The sequence below is a fragment of the Vigna unguiculata genome, chromosome 5 (genome assembly GCF_037176805.1).
Source record: "Vigna unguiculata cultivar grain cowpea cultivar isolate G323 ecotype 2 chromosome 5, ASM3717680v1, whole genome shotgun sequence".
NCBI lineage: Eukaryota > Viridiplantae > Streptophyta > Magnoliopsida > Fabales > Fabaceae > Vigna > Vigna unguiculata.
Genome location: NC_140796.1, coordinates 54,954,922 through 54,972,797, shown reverse-complemented (window position 1 = coordinate 54,972,797; position 17,876 = coordinate 54,954,922). Strand labels below are relative to the sequence as shown.

Genomic DNA, 17,876 nt, shown 5'->3' with positions numbered 1-17,876 from the left:
TCAAACGATCTTTGAACAAAAAAACCCTCATTATAAACAACCGTGACAAACAAATGTTAAAATATAACTTCTAAAAATTATATAAAATGTCCATGAATATATTCATACATTAACTCCTAGTCCAGAAAAAAAAAACGATTTCTTTGTTTACTTCTCTATCCTTTAGAACATTATCATTTACAGAGACCCTTTTCATCATATTTTTTTCAGTTTGCACGGAAATATATTTTAGAAACATTTATCATTTTAACACAAATTATCTTTTCAATTAAAATAATATTCTAAGTTTTAAAAAATTCATAAAGGGGTGGAAATAGAAGCAGTTCTCACCATGAAAAGGGTCATTGTTCAACTGTCTCGCTGAAAAGAGAGAAAATGTAAGGTTGACCTTCATAGTTTCGGATGCTTCAGTAAGGCAATTGACAGATTGTTAAATTCATAGAAATTAGACCACTAGATGAACCCCTTCATCTCAACGAAGAATTGATACATAAAACCCAGCAAAAATGAAATTAAGAAATGCCTATTTATAGAGAAAAGAAACAAGAAATTGTGTTCAATTTTGCAGGTCAGTCGAAAAGGACGTGTCCTCTACCTCGCGACATAAAATTGCAAATCACTAAACAGTACATTTTTCTTCAACAGATTCAAGCGTACTTTTTAGGAAATTTATGCGTTTTGCTCTTCAGCTTCTCCGTTTTCACCGTCTTCAGCAGCAGCAGCAGCCATCAATTCATCGAAGTTTGCTGTTTTCCCAAGTACTATTTCAATCTAAAACACGAGTCATCAAACCCAAAAACTTAGGCTAGTTGTAAAGCAGATTCCAAAGCTATGGGTAGGAAGTAAATTGTTAGAGCATGATATGAAATCACACGCATATGCTCACAAACATCAAGATAACATTCTGGAGTAAACACAAATTTGTTCCAGACTTACCTTGGCCTTTTGAACGGGTCTGCCTCTAGAATCGTCCTTTATGTCAACAGTTGATGTCGTGATTTCTGCATGAAGATTGTGTCATTAACAAATTAGATTACATTATTTATCTACTGAAGAATAGGATAGATGTACAACAGGGGAAAGGGATTTCACAGAAAAGAAATGGGAAAAAATTGAATCTCACTCTTCTCCACAGCAAGTCCGTTGTTTTTCAAAATTTCAGCAACAGTTACCACTGTGGCAATAGCTGCAATAACCAAAAAAGGGGTTGAAAATTCGGAAATCATACCAAGATTGGAATCAAGGAAAGAGAATAGGAAAAAGAGAGGTACAAAAGATTGGTTAAAAAGCAGTGCATTGTAATAAAGTTCTACTAATTAAGAAAACAACATGACAGACACATAAAAATATTGCTGTCTCAATTATAAAATTTTAAAAGTTACTCTATTTAACACTTCATTATTGCAACTATACTTATCAGACTGTTGCAACAGTTTTCTCCCAGTATTTTTATCTTCTACCAAATGAAATACCAGATGATGAAAGATGGCACATTATAGGGGAGTAAAGCAGCTATTTGTGTGCTATATCAATGTTACTAAGATATCTGCTTCAAAATCGTTTAGGTGTATTATTTGGGGAAATTTGTGATTTCCTTCTAGTTTTCTATGAATCTTTTACTATGAGAATATAATAGCTTAGGAAACCCTGCTGCCTTGAAGATTACACATGTTACAAGACTATGATTTGTTCTGTTCCTTCACACTTTACCAGTCTATTGTTTTATCTAATTCGTTATGCTTTTCCTGATAATGTCATCACCAACTTTCATTTTTTCGACTTCATTACTACGCTCTTGTTGCTCCTAGATTGACATTGATTGCATGTGTAAACTCTAAATTATTATATATCATTAACTTCTCAGATTTTTTAGTAATTATAGTTCTAATTTCAACTTTTGATTTATAATAGTAATATCTGCGATAGAATTTTCAACTTACACGTCACGCAATTTTCTTATATCTATATAACCTATTATAATTCAAACCCACACTAGACAAAATGACCCTGTGTGTAGATCTTCATTAGGGTAATCATCAGTCAAGGACAAAAATCTAAATACAAGACCTCCAAAATACATCTACCTCAAAAATTAGTTTATCAGATTTGACAAAGACAGATTATAGACACTTCAGTTCTTACTCCTAGCCCAGCTCAAGGATACAGTGAGGTCAGCAAAGTAAACAAATGTGGACTACCAACCTACATGCGGTTTATTATTCGGAATTTAATGAGGAATCAGAGCATAGGAGACCAGTGATGTGATGCTTTAAACTGAGCATAAGTACATATATAGTAAGTTTAACACCAATATCACAGTAGAGAAAGTTTAATTCAAAGGCCTGAATCAGAATCAAAGTCCAAGACTCAAGGCATTCAAAAGTTAAGGGCATGCAGCGGTAGCCAATGAAAACTAATCAAATTATGTATGTTTCCGAGAGTAATTGTCTGTTCAATAAAATTTGAAGTGTAATCATTTCTTTATTTTATCAAATTTTCCAACAGAACAGAGCTAGACTTATATTTAACAAGGCTACTATACAGCCAACCCTAGCGAAATTCAAGGAATAAAACTCTAAAGGCAGAGAAAAAGAAAGGAGTTTCAATACCCATTCCCAGTGCTGAAAGTTCCACCTCGTTATGCTGTTGCATGTATCTCTGCAGAATCGGTAAAACTAAACATGAGAAAATAAAGAAAAACAAAAACAAAAAAACAAAAAACAATGACGAGTTTCCAAATCGGATATACAGAGACATGGCGCTATACTACCTTGGCGAGATTAACGTAGAAGAAGAGGGGCTTCTTGGTGTTAGAGACCTGAATCCGATTCTTCTTGTAGGAATCGGTGATGTTGATGTTGTTCACTCCCTCTGTTATGCCTTCCATTGCTATCTCTCACTCACTCTCTCGCGATGATGTTAACAACCAAAAACCCTAACGATTTGTTTATGAAATGTGATTGAGAAATGAAAAATCCGAACCCCCTAGCAGAGGATGTACTCCTTTCGCACTCTCAAGGGCCTGGGCCCAACGCAGTTCCAACTAAGTCATACTGGGCTAAGCCCGTGAACACGAATGCAACATCGAGCATTCCATATCTTCGATGAATTATTATTTGATATAAAAAAAAATAAAAAAAAAATTGATGGAAAACTGTGAACTAGGAGTGTTCACTAGGGGACTTGCATATCTGTGCAGATCAATTGTCTTAAATTTTCTTTCCTTTATTAATTTAAATAAATTTGTTATCAATTAATTTATTAGTTTATTTAAAATCTTTAATTAATATTTATAAAGATTTGTATTATCTTTTAATTAGATTGATAGTTAAAAATTACTTTTTTTTAATTTTTTTAAATTTTTGATTTAATTGATCTAGTTCAATTTAATATGTTAGGAATGAGTTGGATTAAACTTAGCATAAAATATGCATATATTAAACCGGATTCTATCTCTTTTACTGGGTCAAATAATTAATTTGTCCAAATCCTATATAACTTAACCCGCAAACATTTATACTTTAAATTTATTTATATAAATTAAAATTGAATGATAAAATCATTTGTTATAATTATTATCACTTAATTAAAAATAAATATTTTTTTTATAATTAAGTAAATTAATAGATATGAGTATTATTTTAAAAAATATAAAATAATATAGAATTAAATTTTAAAAAAATACCAAACCTGAGTTTCACATCTAAAAGTGAGTTTGACTATTCCTTCTTTATTTAAAAAATATTTTTCTGCCGAATGATTTCTTACAAAACTAAGGACACTTATAAATAGGGAATCATATATACTTATTTTATAATACTCATATCCAACCCAAGATAGAACAAAATTTTTAAACAGATGCAAATCATAAATATGTTTAAACATATTATAATATTTAATTAAATATAACTTTTAAACAAGTAAATGAAACTCTTCGAGATCATGTGTACTCATAATTCAACTTTCATTAAAAAATAAAAAAATCACTGTAATCACCTTCCTTATTGCTTAAACCATATAAGAGGTATTAGAGATATTAAAGTATACCACAAAAGGACACATATTGTATTAATAATGTTGAGCAAGTGTTAATTTATTATTATCATCGCCCACAGAATCCATTTTTCATATTTTCATCCTTATGCAATTCTCTTACACTGGTTTTGATTTTTTTTTTTTATATTTCAAATTAACTCAGTTTTAACAAAATCAAATTAATTTAAGTGATTTTTCCTTAGAGATAGAGAAAAAATTTGTAATATTTTTTCTAATAAAATACATCATTATCCAATATATATATTTTCTATTTTTTTTTTCTTTGAGAATACCTGTATACTGTTATTCTGATATCTGACAAGAACATCAACTTGTATGAAATTGAAAATCACAAGCAACAGATAAAAAAAAATACGATGATTGCGTGAATGAACAACAAAATTAAAATTTAAAAATGAAAAATCAGTCATCGATTTTTGTCTTCATTATATTTATAAAGTAACTAAAGTGATTATGTTATTTGTCCAAAAAATAGTTTAACATATGTTTTCATATCACGATTTCAATCTGGCTGAATTTTTTTGTTTTTTTTTTTCTGCCACACATGGACTCAAGTGAGGAAAATATGCAATAAATAATGGAGACATATAATTGTAAAACGCATGTATACTAACCCATGAAAGCAATAGCTTCATCGTGTTATTAGAAAAAAATCTTGAAGGGCTATTTAAAATAAGAAAATGACGGGTTATAAATTTTTAGAAAGTTTTTTTTTTCAGGACAATAAATGTTATTGTAATACATTCATAAGTAAAGAAATATTATATACACGAAAATAAAAAAATACGAGAAATAAATAAAATATATAATTAAATATATTTTTAGTATTTAAATTTTAGTGTAAAATTAAAAAATTGTCGATCTTTAAAATTTTGATATTTAATATTTAAAGTTTTAAAATTAATTGATATAATAATTCCAATTTAATTACAATGGATATTTCATACATATTTCATATGTTACAAGTAACATTTTAGGTTCACGTTCCAATTATTTACATTATTTAATATATTTTACTTCAAATATTCAAATATTAGTTTAGAAAGTCGTTTAATAAAATAATATTCATTATTTTTAAAATTAGAAAAAAATTGTGTGAAAAATGTAGAAAATAACATTTATATTTTAAGGTTGTGACGTCTTATTCCAAATGAGATTAATTGTTTGACAAAGTGAATTTGACAAAGTTTAACAAACATAAATGTTATTGTAAAATAGTATCCCAGAATTTTGAATGAGGCACGGGACGGTTTTTTATATCGTAAACCACCATCACATATTATTACGTTTTCAATAAAATAAATTGTAATTTCCTTCATTTTTTGATCAGTGTAATTATTTTTAATTAAAACATTAAATTAATGAAAATCACGTTTTTTATCAGATGTGTAATTATTTTTAATTAAAACATTAAATTAATGAAAATCACATTTGTCAAATTCACTTTCTCAAACAATCAATTTCCTATTCGAAATTATTAGGTTGGAGCTTGGAATATGTATCATAAAAGAGTGGCAGAAACAATATCAAAGATACCAAACTTGTGAAGACACTCTGGTTTAATTAATGCAGTACAAGTACAGTGTACATAATATGAAATCATGAATACTCAATCATTCAAAAATGGATCACATATAATGATTCAATTCACAAGGGATACTTTTGAAGAGTTTTTGTGAATCTCGATTATTCAACAATCAGTTATATCTCAAAATTTAAAATTTTCAAGGTTCTAGGATTTAGATAAGGGTCATAAAATAAAAACCCATAAAACTTTTGAGAAAATAAAAGTCTTCAATTTATTTATTTTCTTTTTAATTTTCTTAAAGGGAAATTATTTTCTGTTTAAGTTTCTAAATTCAGTGTTTTTAAACTTTTAATTTTTTTACTAATGACAAACGGTAACGGATTGATTACATTTGTGGTTAAATTAATATAGGAAAGTTATTATAGTTCATATCAGATTATCCAATCATAACTACTTCATTGTAAACAAAATTCTAATTTTATGATTTTTTTTATCAGCAAATTTGCAAAATTCTAATTCGTACAATAAAAAAATAACATATATTACATAGAAATTCTCATGTAATTATAAATCCGAAAAAAAAAATCGTATTCAGTCGACAAATAATTGTAGTTTGTGATAAGATACTTCTACATTATAATGGTGATATTATATTCACTTTTACTTTCAACATCATTGTTCTCATTTAGTTTCTCCCATTATTGGCGTAATAGCAGGAAAAATATATTAAAAGTTGGATATTTTTATATATGTTTCTTAGTATCCACTTTTCTTTTCTTTTTATTTATCTGTATATTTTACATGCATATAACCAAAACAGTAGCAAATACTTTTGAATAATTGTATGATTCGTACTTTGTTATAAGATATTTTATAAGTTTATCATAGGTAACAACTGAAATAAATTTTAGAATCGATAAATAATAAAAATAATTATAAATAAGTTACAAATGTTCATTTTTATTTTATTACAGAACTTAAATTTCAAAATTTTGAAAAATTCAAGTGTTACATATTGAAGTATTTGGACATATATAAAAGTATTTTTTTTAGGTAGACATTCTAACATTAAATCACGATAATGGTGAAGTTATTTTTATAGTTTTTCAATAAAAGCTGCTTGATTTTTTGTAAGGAGACATGAATATAAATATCACATACTACATAGAATGTAATAAAACAAAAGGTACTTGGATTAAGATTTAAAAAATAATAATGCCTATTTAAAAAGTAAGACAATAACTATAATGTAAATTCAAAAATTTAAATGTAATATGCAATGAAGTAAAAGAAATAATTACTAAGGAAAATAAAATAAAAACTCGCATATGGAGAAATTGGTGAATAAGAATATTATTATTGTTTTTTCTCCTTGTCATTTTCATGTTCGACTTTATATAATTTTCTTGCATAATAATTTTTTTTTTCACGTCTTAAAATTATATTTAAAGACTTTATTTTAAGAGAGTCCTATAAAGTAGTCTCACATAAAGTACGACTCTCGTCTCATCGATATACTCGTAAGACAATTAATTTTCAATTTTTTATTCTACTACTTTGTATATACTTTCCAATATATTTCCTCCGTCTTTTTTTTATCACTCAATATCATAAATAGTTTTTTTTTTTACTTTAAAAACATTTCATTTACACATTTTTACAAATAAAATATAGTTTAAAAAATTAAAAAAATGTTATCACAATCTATTCTAATTACAATTATTATCAAAAGTGAAAAATTAGATTTAATCAAACACTAATTATGTTGGTAGATAATGATTTAAACCCATTAAGTGGGATGTATGAAAAATAACAATTTTATAATGCAAATCTTTAGAAAAATAAAACAAAAACCAATGAATAGATTACACTAGGATTTGACCCTAAAGTTTCTTAGTCCCTTAAATTTGTAAACACATTACGCTCTCAAAATAGTAACACTCACTCAAATTTTCACCTACTAAGAGTTTTTAAGGTTTTACTGAATTACCAAAGTTAAGACTTTCACACCTTTAAATATATTTGATTTGATTTAATTTTTTAATCTAAAGTTAGATTATAATTTTGATAAGAAACAACAATATATTAAATAAAAATACAATAGTATGAAACGGAAATAATTCTTCAAAATTTAAAGAATATAGAATAAGTAACACTAAAATATCATAATAATAATTAAAAAAAAAACATCAATACTTTTAAGTAAAGAAAATCTCTAATATGATAAGTAAAAGTCACATTGGCGTACCAGTTAATTAAATCAAATAAAAAATATAAAAAAAAGTGTATATAACTAGTCAATACATTAACATAGTAAAACTTTTAAATAAAATAATAATATAAAATTAATTTTCCTAACCACACATTTTTAATTCACAATCTCAATAGTGAAAATAAAAAATATTTACTATCAAATTTTCAATTTAATTTAACCATGATTAAAGAGGAAATTGGAGTTAAATATATCAATTAGCTTTTATGTCTCCTATATCTTTTTCTCTTTTAATCCAGAAGACTTAATTTTCCATTAAATGAGACAAATGGAATTAACCAATTTAAAAGGTTCGGATACATAATAAAAAGGGTAAATATACTAAAATTTGAAATTAGTCTCTTCTTCAAACTTTGAACCAATATAGTCTTTTATCATTATAAATGTTTATAAATGCATGAATTTAATCTTTTTAACAAAATTTTATTAAGTTTATTTGATATTTTAAATATATTTTATGACTGTATTTGAGTTCTTTATACCGTATGACATGTTTTCGCTTTAATATTAAATCAAATATTATCATTAAACATGTTTGAAATGTCAAATAAATTTAGCAAAATTTGGTTAAATTACTAAATCTACACATGTCTAAAGACGAAGGACCAAATTAATTTAAAGTTATCAAGAAGAACTAATTACAAATTTTACTAATAATTAAAGGATCAAAAACATATTTAACCCTAATAAAAATGTTCAAACTAACAAATTTGATATAATGTTTTATTTAACCAAAACGTTTTAAATAATGCAAGAATATTTTAAAAGAAGATAATAAACTTAGGTTTTGAAACAACTTGTAATAAAAATAAGAAATGCGACAATTCTATTACACTGTGTACTTGCATTTATTCAATATAAATGCTTATAAAAAGGTAAATAAAAAATAGAATTAGATTTTAACGTATGTGAAATTGGATTTGAGCGGTGATTGGATAACGTGGAAATGATGTGTCAGAAAAAAAATCCCTCCGATGTGGCACCGATGTGGCTTGTCTTCTATATATGGTGCCCACCCATTTCGCCTTGGTAGATGCACTTCCTCTCTTTTTTTCTTCTGCTCCTTCCTTTTCTCTCTTCTTTGATTTTTGCATTTTCAACTCTTTCATTCGTTGATTCACGAAATGAAAGAAAGCGTGGAAAATCCTCTGCACCTAAAATCTGTGAACCATATCTCTCTCATATGCACCTCCGTCGTAGAATCCATCAACTTCTATCAGAACATTCTCGGCTTCTTCCCCATCAGAAGGCCAGGATCATTTGATTTTGACGGAGCATGGTAACATTTTCAAACTCTGATTTCTCAGTTCAACAAAAATGTCAAGAAAAAAATTCAAACTTTTTTAATGGAGTAAATTCTCTTCACTTTGTTCCTTCTGGGTACAGGCTGTTCGGATATGGGATTGGAATTCACTTGCTTCAAGCAGAGGACCCTAGCGACATTCCAAGAAAGAAAGAAATTAATCCGAAAGATAATCACATATCATTCCAGGCAAGGTTTTAGTGTGAAACGAAACTGCGGTGTTTTGTTTGATACAATAAATAACAACTTTGTGTTTGACAAAATGACTGAATGAAGAAAACTAATGAACATGGTTTGTTTGGTTATTGTTTGTGGTTGTGGCTTAATGAAAACAGTGTGAAAGCATGGGAGCAGTGGAGAAGAAGCTCGAGGAAATGGAGATAGAATACGTGCGTGCAACGGTGGAAGAAGGTGGTGTTAAAGTGGATCAGTTGTTTTTTCATGACCCAGATGGGTTCATGATTGAGATATGCAACTGTGATGTTCTTCCCGTGATTCCCTTAGCAAGTGACATGGTTAGGTCATGCTCTCGAATGAACCTTCAGATGCTTCAGCAGAGACAGATACACCAAATCGTGAAACAGGACTCAACTTTTCCTTCGGGTCACACCAAAATTCAAAATACTATTGTTTAAGTCACACATGCATTTATAAATATCAACTCCTCTTCTTTTTCTTCTTTCTTCTTCACGCTGTTACTGTGCTTTTTCTTGTTCTGTCAATTTTGTTTTCTCTCTATTGCTTGATTTGAAGTGTAAACTACAGTTTTTTTTTACTATGTATACTTATTGTATCATTGGTCTTTTCAAATGTGAAAAATGCTTAGTTTCTTTAAGCGTTCTGTTCTTGGATATGTATCTCTTTGTTAGTGTAAGTGGCAAATTATTAAGGGTGATTAAAGGGAAGGATTCCACCAAAATCAAAATTTGAATTTCTGTACTCATTTTATTTTAGTTTTTTTAATTGAAGGTAAATAAATTTGCTTAATTTAAAAATAATATTAACAGTTTTTCCAAAACCTATAAGTATAACAGCAAACGAGAGAACCATGTGTGCATGTGGTTAACCAATTAAGCACGTAAAGAAATCAGGTCATAAAATTTTTCAAAAAATTGTTAGGTTTGACCCAATTCAAAAGTTATCACCCGAAGCAGGCATGATTTATATATTACTTTGGTTAAAATATTTTTTTATCCCAATTTTCGTCAAATTGTTAAATTATTCATAATTTTGTTTTTGTGTTTAAATAAATTTTAATTTTTGTCAATTTTGTTCAATTAAGTTTTTTTTTTTCTGACACAATAATTAACGGTCATGAATAATAATTTTTTACATGACCGTTAATAATTTAAATAATGTTAGAAAAATATGACATAATTAAATAAAATTGACGAAAATTAAAACATATTTAAACATAAAAATAAAAATAGAATTAATTTGACAAAAATTGGAACAAAAAAAATTAATCTTACTTTTTTTACACTCTCATTAGTTTTATTTATGAATTGAATGCTGAATTATTTTATAATGGTCATTTTAAAGTTATATTAAAATTAGGTCAATTTTTTTATATTAAATTAGCTATTTAAGTTCCATAAAAAATTAATTAAGTTTCAAAATTTATGTGACTTTGAAACTTAATTAACTTTTTTTTACAAATGAAAAAAGTTTCTCTTAACTATTTTAATATTTAATGTACATTCTACAAATTACTCTGATAATTAATTTCAAAGTATCTTTATATATACGTATTTGATTTTTTTTAATTGTATATTTTTCTCACTATATCATATTTTATTCAGTAAATACATTTATATCAAATTAATTATTCAATAATTTAAGAAAACATATCATTAATTCAAATAATTATATATGATAAACAAATTATTTATTACAAATCTTAAATAAAAAATCACTTTTTAATCAATAACTAATAAAGGTAAAATTAGTGAACCGACAAACTCACCAATTTGGATAGCAGAGTATATATATATAAGAATTAGAAAGAGAGTATTATATATATATATATATATATATATATATATATATATATATATATATATATATATATATATATATATATATATATAAGAATTAGAAAGAGAGTATTAATAATTTTTCATATAAATATAGATATACTTTTATTTTATTTTTTATTTTGTTTCACGTAATTTATATTATATTATACCTTCTTGTCCACAAAATTATGTCTCAACGTGTATTATTATTGAAACAAACGTTTTTATCATGAAATGTGATAGAGGTCAATTCATTTCATTTATTTTTATGGAGATAAGTTCTATATGTGTTCGTGTTGTGCGTGAGCAAAGAAATAACATTTTCTAACACTCTCTTTAATTGGTTCAATTTTTAAATAAATATTTTTTTTAATTATATTGAAGTGGGAAAATAAATTATAAATTTTGATTAAACAATCCAAATATTATTAATAAGTTTGGAAAAAATAATATAAAAACATAAAAAAGATATAGAAAATAAAGATTGATCGAGAAACCAAGATGAGAGAATATAAAACATTGAAATTGAGAGTTACTGATTAAAGACATGTCGAGTCAGCGCCAGCAATCAAACACAAAAGTTGAATTGGTTATCCCAATTTTGTTTCGTCACCCTTTTTCATGTCAAAAATTATAAAATGCTTTAATTATTTCTTCCATTAATGCTGAATTTATTGTTGTCAGCATAATCAAACTTTAATATAAGTTTAAACTTTAGTTCATATTATTTGAATTATATATTTTCCTTTATGATTTTTTTTTATGTTTTGGCTTTTATACTTCTAAAATCAACTCAATATAATTTTTAGTATAATTATCATAAAATAAATAATAGAATAAAAATCGAATATACATCTAAACACATGATTGCTTTTGTATCGGCCATAAAGTGAATTTTGAAGAACTACAATATAAAATATATATATATATATAACTTGAGAAAGGTTGCTAAGTAAAACAAAAGCTCCCTGTGTGTTGGGTTACAAAGTTAGGTTAGAAAATAGTAATGGTTACGGACTTTTAATAATTATGTATCACAATAATAATAAAAACTGTTATACATTTCAATCAATAAATAAATAGAAAAAAAATTCAAAAGTTTGATTACCATCCGTATACCGAATTTTCACTCTTGCAGCTTTCTTTCTCAGTTTTTTCGGTAAATTTTAATTTTTGTTGGAGTTCAAAATTACATCGACGTAAAAAATAAATAAATTTACTTTTAAGATTAAACATAAATCCATTTGTTCTACTCAAGTTTTTTATTTTTTTATTACTTTTTAGAAAATAATAGATTTATTCCTTCATTCCTAACTACACTATATTCGGTTAATTTATCAAATAATAATGTTAATTTATTGTTGTATTTATACACTATGATTGGACTTTTAAATATTACATAATAGGAAAAAAGTCTTCATAAATATAATAAATATAACGATTTCACTACAAAAATCGAAGTTATATATATATATATATATGATTATAATTATAGCATTACATACGTAATATATAGTTTTGTATGTATTATAAAATTTATGTATATTACACATATTATTTTACATAATATATGTTTTTTACTTATTATGAAATTTTGTACATAATATTTGTACGTATTATAATTTTAATTTTGTACGTAATATATAGTTTTTGCAGTTTTTGCAGGTAATACATTGTTGAACAATTTGTAGGTAACATGTTTTTGAACAATGAAGAATTCAAAAGGTTTGTTGGTTGTTTCTCGCTCCTTATTGCTACTTGCTCCTTGAAACTCTTGACTTAATTTCCTTGTCATGGCTCCTCACTGATCCTTCGTGCTCTTGCCTCTCGTTCCATGTTTCTGATACATAAATAATGATTAATGATATGACAAAGAAATTTCTATCATAAACAACATTTAAGACTAATTACATCAAAAAAAATTAGTAATCAAATGTAATATATACATATTTGTGTTCTCGCTGCTCCTCATTCATCACTCCATGCTCATGATTCCTTGTTCCATGCTTCATGTCTGTCGCTCATGTCTCTCTGCTGCCTCCTTGCTTCTCCTCAGTCCTCAAATCTCAATGCTACTGCTGGCTCCCTTTTACTCACCGCTACATGCTCTCGCCTCGTCGCTGCATGCTACAACCATGTTCCTGCATCTTGCCGTTCCAGGCTGAGAAGGATTTACATTTTACTTCGTCTTATAGACTTCGGTTGCAGCTGAATTGAAGTTTATAAGGAGGCGGTGACACGTAACATACTCTTAGGTTGAACACAAATAAAATTGAATATAAAACATTGTCTCTGACACGTAATATGCTTTTAGGTTGACTCATGGAGATTCTTTTAAAAAATAAATAAAAAATTAAAAAAATCACGAAGTGACACGTGAAAGTATTACTGTTTATTACCGTTAATTAACGGTGTTAAAAAAATGATCAAATTAAACAAAATTGATGAAAATTGCGATTTATTTAAAAATAAATAAAATTAGGATTGATTTGACAAATTAAAAATAAAAAGTATTTTAACCTTGATGGCATACACTTTTATTACATATTTATAACATGTTTTTAAAATGGGTGAGAATTTGGGTATAGGATAATCGAATTCTAAGTTTTGTTTTTGTTATTTCCTATTAAAATAACAATATTCATTGTTCGAAGAACTGTATTCTCAATTAAATCTTTAAATCTTTTGTTGTTTTATGATGTTTTAAAAGATAGAAGAAGAAAAAGATAAAACGAAATAAATTGATGGGAAGAATTATTATAGTAATGTTTTTTAGTGTTGTAATTTAAAAAAAAGAGTTGAGAAATATATCTTGATTTACTTCAAATAAATTACAAAATAGTAATTTTGGTGTAGATATTAAAAAAAATAGAAATAAATAATAACTTTATTTAGCAATAACTAAATAAGATTTTCTTAATCATTAATTTTAATTTAAATCAGCAGTAACTACAAACCATCATTAAATTTTAACTACAATCATGTTTTATAACTAAACAATATTTTCTGAATCATTAACTTTAATTTAGATCAGCAGTTGAGAAAAGTTTTCATGAAGTCTTAACTATAATCATGTTTTAAGAAGGAAAATTGTAATCTAATCTGTTTAAAAAAAAAAGAATTTTATCTTACCATATCTTTTTTTTTATCCACAATAAATTTTCTCTAAGGAAATTAAAAAGTTTTTTTTTATTGTTAATTTTGTTCTGATTAAAGATTAGTAAAATAAAAAGAAGAATAAGATTATTTAGGCAAATTAATTATGTAAAAATGAGTTATTTAAGATAAATAAATTAATATTAATAAATAAAATAATCTTAACTTATAATTAAATAATATTTTTTTAATCATTAACTTTAATTTAGAACAACAGTAACTTCATAAAAGTTTTCATCAAATTCTAATTATAATCATGTTTTAAAATAGGTAATTCTAGTATGTTTTTAAAAAGGAAATTAGTAAATAAAATAATCTTAACTTATAATTAAATAATATTTTATTAATCATTAACTTTAAATTAAATCATCAATAAATTCAGAAAGTTTTCAGCAAAATTTAACTATAATCATGCTTTAAAAAAGGAAATTATAATTTGTTGAAAAAAATAAAAATAAAAAAGGAATCTTACCGTGGAAAAAATTTATTAAGGAAATTAAAAAACTTTTTTGTGGAATTTTTATTTTATTCAGATTAAACCATTTTTTTGGGTTTTCTTTTTTGGTTCTTTTAGTAGTTATTTTTGTTTTTTTTAATGTGTAGACATTATTTAGTAATAGTTATTTGGTAAACTAAGAAAAAGAATAAAATTATTTAAGCAAATTAATTTGAAAAAATTGAGTTATTTGAGATAGATAAATTAATATTTGTACATAAAATAATCTTAACTTATAATTAAATAATATTTTCTTAATCATTAACTTTAATTTAAATCAGCAGTAACTTTAAAAAATCATCAAATTTTCAAATTTAAACTATAATCGTGTTTTAAAGAAGGAGATTCTAATATGTTTTAAAAAAAGAGATTAGTAAATAAAATAATCTTAACTTATAACTAAATAATATTTTATGAATCATTAACTTTAATTTAAATCAGCACTAACTTCCAACAAGTTTTAATAAAAATTTAACTATAGCCACGTTTTAAAAAAAGGAAATTCTAATCTGTTTTTTTAATTAAAAAAAGAATCTTACCTTATTTTTATTTTTTATCCACAATAAACCATGTTTTTAACGTAAATTAAGCTGGTAAACCTGTATTTTGCCCCTAGACATTAACCACAAGGCCGATTCAAGACAATCCAAGTCATTCCATTTTAATTGTTTGCCTTTGTATTTTTAAAATATAAATACAATCTAATTATTCAAGCATTGACAATCAACATAATGTTTGAATAATATTTTTGAAATTTGACACACGATGGAAATAAAAGTTTAAAATTTAATATTCATTACAATATTTTGACAGATAATAAAAAGGAATATTATAGCTTTGATTCTTTATCCAAATTATAAAATTTTTTAACTTCGATATTTTAAATTGTATTTTATTCCTTATCTTTTAAATTTGAGTCAATTTGATTTTAAAATAAATATAATTTTTAATTTTAAGATGGGACCCGTGAAAATTATCCTATTATATTTAAGTAATAGTGGTAGCATGGATTATGATATGATTGACCGCTAAACACCACTCTACCCAATTTCACTCAAGGTTGATGGTTTTGTGTTATAAATATATAATAAACAAAATATTAATGAAAAATGTTTTCAAATGACCACTAAAAATTGTTTCAATTTGGGCCAGCCCACAGCATGGTTATGGTCCCTGTGGGATAGGATCAAAAAAAAAAAGTCTCTATCCAAAAAGTTTATATTATTAAAAACTCCACAAAACCCATGTGAGTCATGGTCAATCCATAAATTTTCATCTTCAACATGAAAAATATATTATTTTTAAAAATATATTATTAAAATTTTCGACGACTTAGACATACTTGATGAACCGAATTGGCCAAGCGGACCAATGTTTTAGGCAAGGTCGACGATTCGGACAAGTTTGACGATCCAGATGACCAGGATGGGCCCGACGACCCGGACTGAACATACGATCTAGACGAGCCAAATGACCTGGTTGGCCCCGAGGACCCAGACAATCCCGATGACCCGGACGACTCAGATGGGCCCGATGACTCGGACGACTCAGATGGGCCCAACGACGCAGATGACGTGGACGGGCCCGACGACAAGAACGAACTTGACGGGCCCGACATCAAAGTGTTTGTCTGGGTGGTCGGGCACATCTTGGTCTTCAGGCCCGTCCGGCTTGTCCTGATGGTTTGGCCCGTCCTTGTCGTCGAACCTATCCGAGTCTTCGGGCCCGTCCAGGTCTTTGGGCTCGTCGAGCTTGTTTGGGTATTCAGACTTGGCTGGATCACTCGACTTGATATTTCATTCTGGCTTAATGTAGTATTATTTTGAGGGCCTAACCCACTTTAGCCCTGACCCTAACCCACTGGAGAGGGGACTTTGGGACTGGAGCTTTTTTTGGCCTCCTCATTTGGGGTCCTACTAAAAGGGAACTTAATGAAGAGTGAGTCAGGATTGGCCCATGGGCTAGGGTCTAAATTGACATCTCATCTCATCATTGTCGATGCAAACAGTAGATGTTCATAATGAAAAATAAATAAATAAAAAATGTATTATCAAGATTACGTTAATATATATATTGGAAATATGATGAGGGTCAAAACTTAGTACAATATTTTTCATATTTTTGTATATATTAATGGATTTGGAAGTGCATTCTGGTTTGACCAATTTAAAAATAATTATGTGAATATAATGAAGACGAGTCTTGATGATTATGATTTTAAGGAGTTTTAAGCGGTTGAGATCAAGTACTAGGACTTTAAAAACTATGATTTTTTAGTAAGTTAGGATTTTAAGAGAATTTACGGTTTACTGTGTAAAGTTTAAGGTCTAAGGTTTAAAGTTCAATGTCTTTCTTTTTGCTAATGATAAATCATATTTATCTTTTAGAAATATTTTTAATAATTTATTTTCTCATTGTAGAAAATTTACTTTTAATATATTATTTTTAATTTTTTATTTGTAAAAGATTTGATATGTAAAAAGTACAATTTATAAGCAATATCAATGTCCAATTATTATAATAAATACAATAAATATTTAAAAAAAAAATAACAGTAACCAAAAGCAAAAGATATTAAAACGTTAAAAAAAAGACTTCTTTTCATAAAATAAATTTATAATAAAATACGATTTGATCACATATTCATAAAATTATTAGATAAATAAAATAAAGTACTGTAAATATATTTAAAAATTAAAATATATTCAAAAATACAAAATGTGTCTAATTTAATTTGAGAAAAAAATCTAAAAAGATAATTAAAAAAAAATTTATTTTATCCTAAAAGTATGTAAAAAATAAAAATATATGATATTTATAGTTTTAAAATAATTTTTATTTTGACTTATTATTAAAATTAAAAAATATATTTTTCTCTTATTCTTCTTATTCACTTTCATACTCCACTTTCTTGCTATTCTAACACGATTTTTTTTCCTCTCCTTGTATAATCCAATTTTTCATATTTTTATTTTAGTTTTTATTTTTCTCCTATCGGGTTCTCTTTATAAATGTGGTATTTTAAATGAAGAAGTTGCTATGATGGT

General features: G+C 26.2%; 2 protein-coding genes across 2 annotated transcripts; one reads left to right on the top strand and one right to left on the bottom strand.

Annotated features, from left to right (window-relative positions):
* Positions 1 to 507: 507 nt before the first annotated feature.
* Positions 508 to 2,996, bottom strand: LOC114182934 (uncharacterized protein At2g34160-like). The gene is made up of 5 exons (XM_028069745.2): positions 2,771 to 2,996; positions 2,610 to 2,658; positions 1,124 to 1,186; positions 937 to 1,001; positions 508 to 771 (listed from the first exon to the last, which is right to left on the bottom strand). The coding sequence occupies exons 1-5, from the start codon at positions 2,885 to 2,887 to the stop codon at positions 670 to 672; spliced, it is 396 nt and encodes a 131-aa protein (XP_027925546.1). The 5' UTR covers positions 2,888 to 2,996; the 3' UTR covers positions 508 to 669.
* A 5,885-nt stretch (positions 2,997 to 8,881) lies between these two features.
* Positions 8,882 to 10,012, top strand: LOC114185652 (glyoxylase I 4-like). Its single transcript, XM_028073513.2, has 3 exons — positions 8,882 to 9,135; positions 9,243 to 9,348; positions 9,495 to 10,012. Exons 1-3 carry the CDS (start codon positions 8,981 to 8,983, stop codon positions 9,792 to 9,794), a joined length of 561 nt encoding a protein of 186 aa, XP_027929314.1. The 5' UTR covers positions 8,882 to 8,980; the 3' UTR covers positions 9,795 to 10,012.
* Positions 10,013 to 17,876: the final 7,864 nt, after the last annotated feature.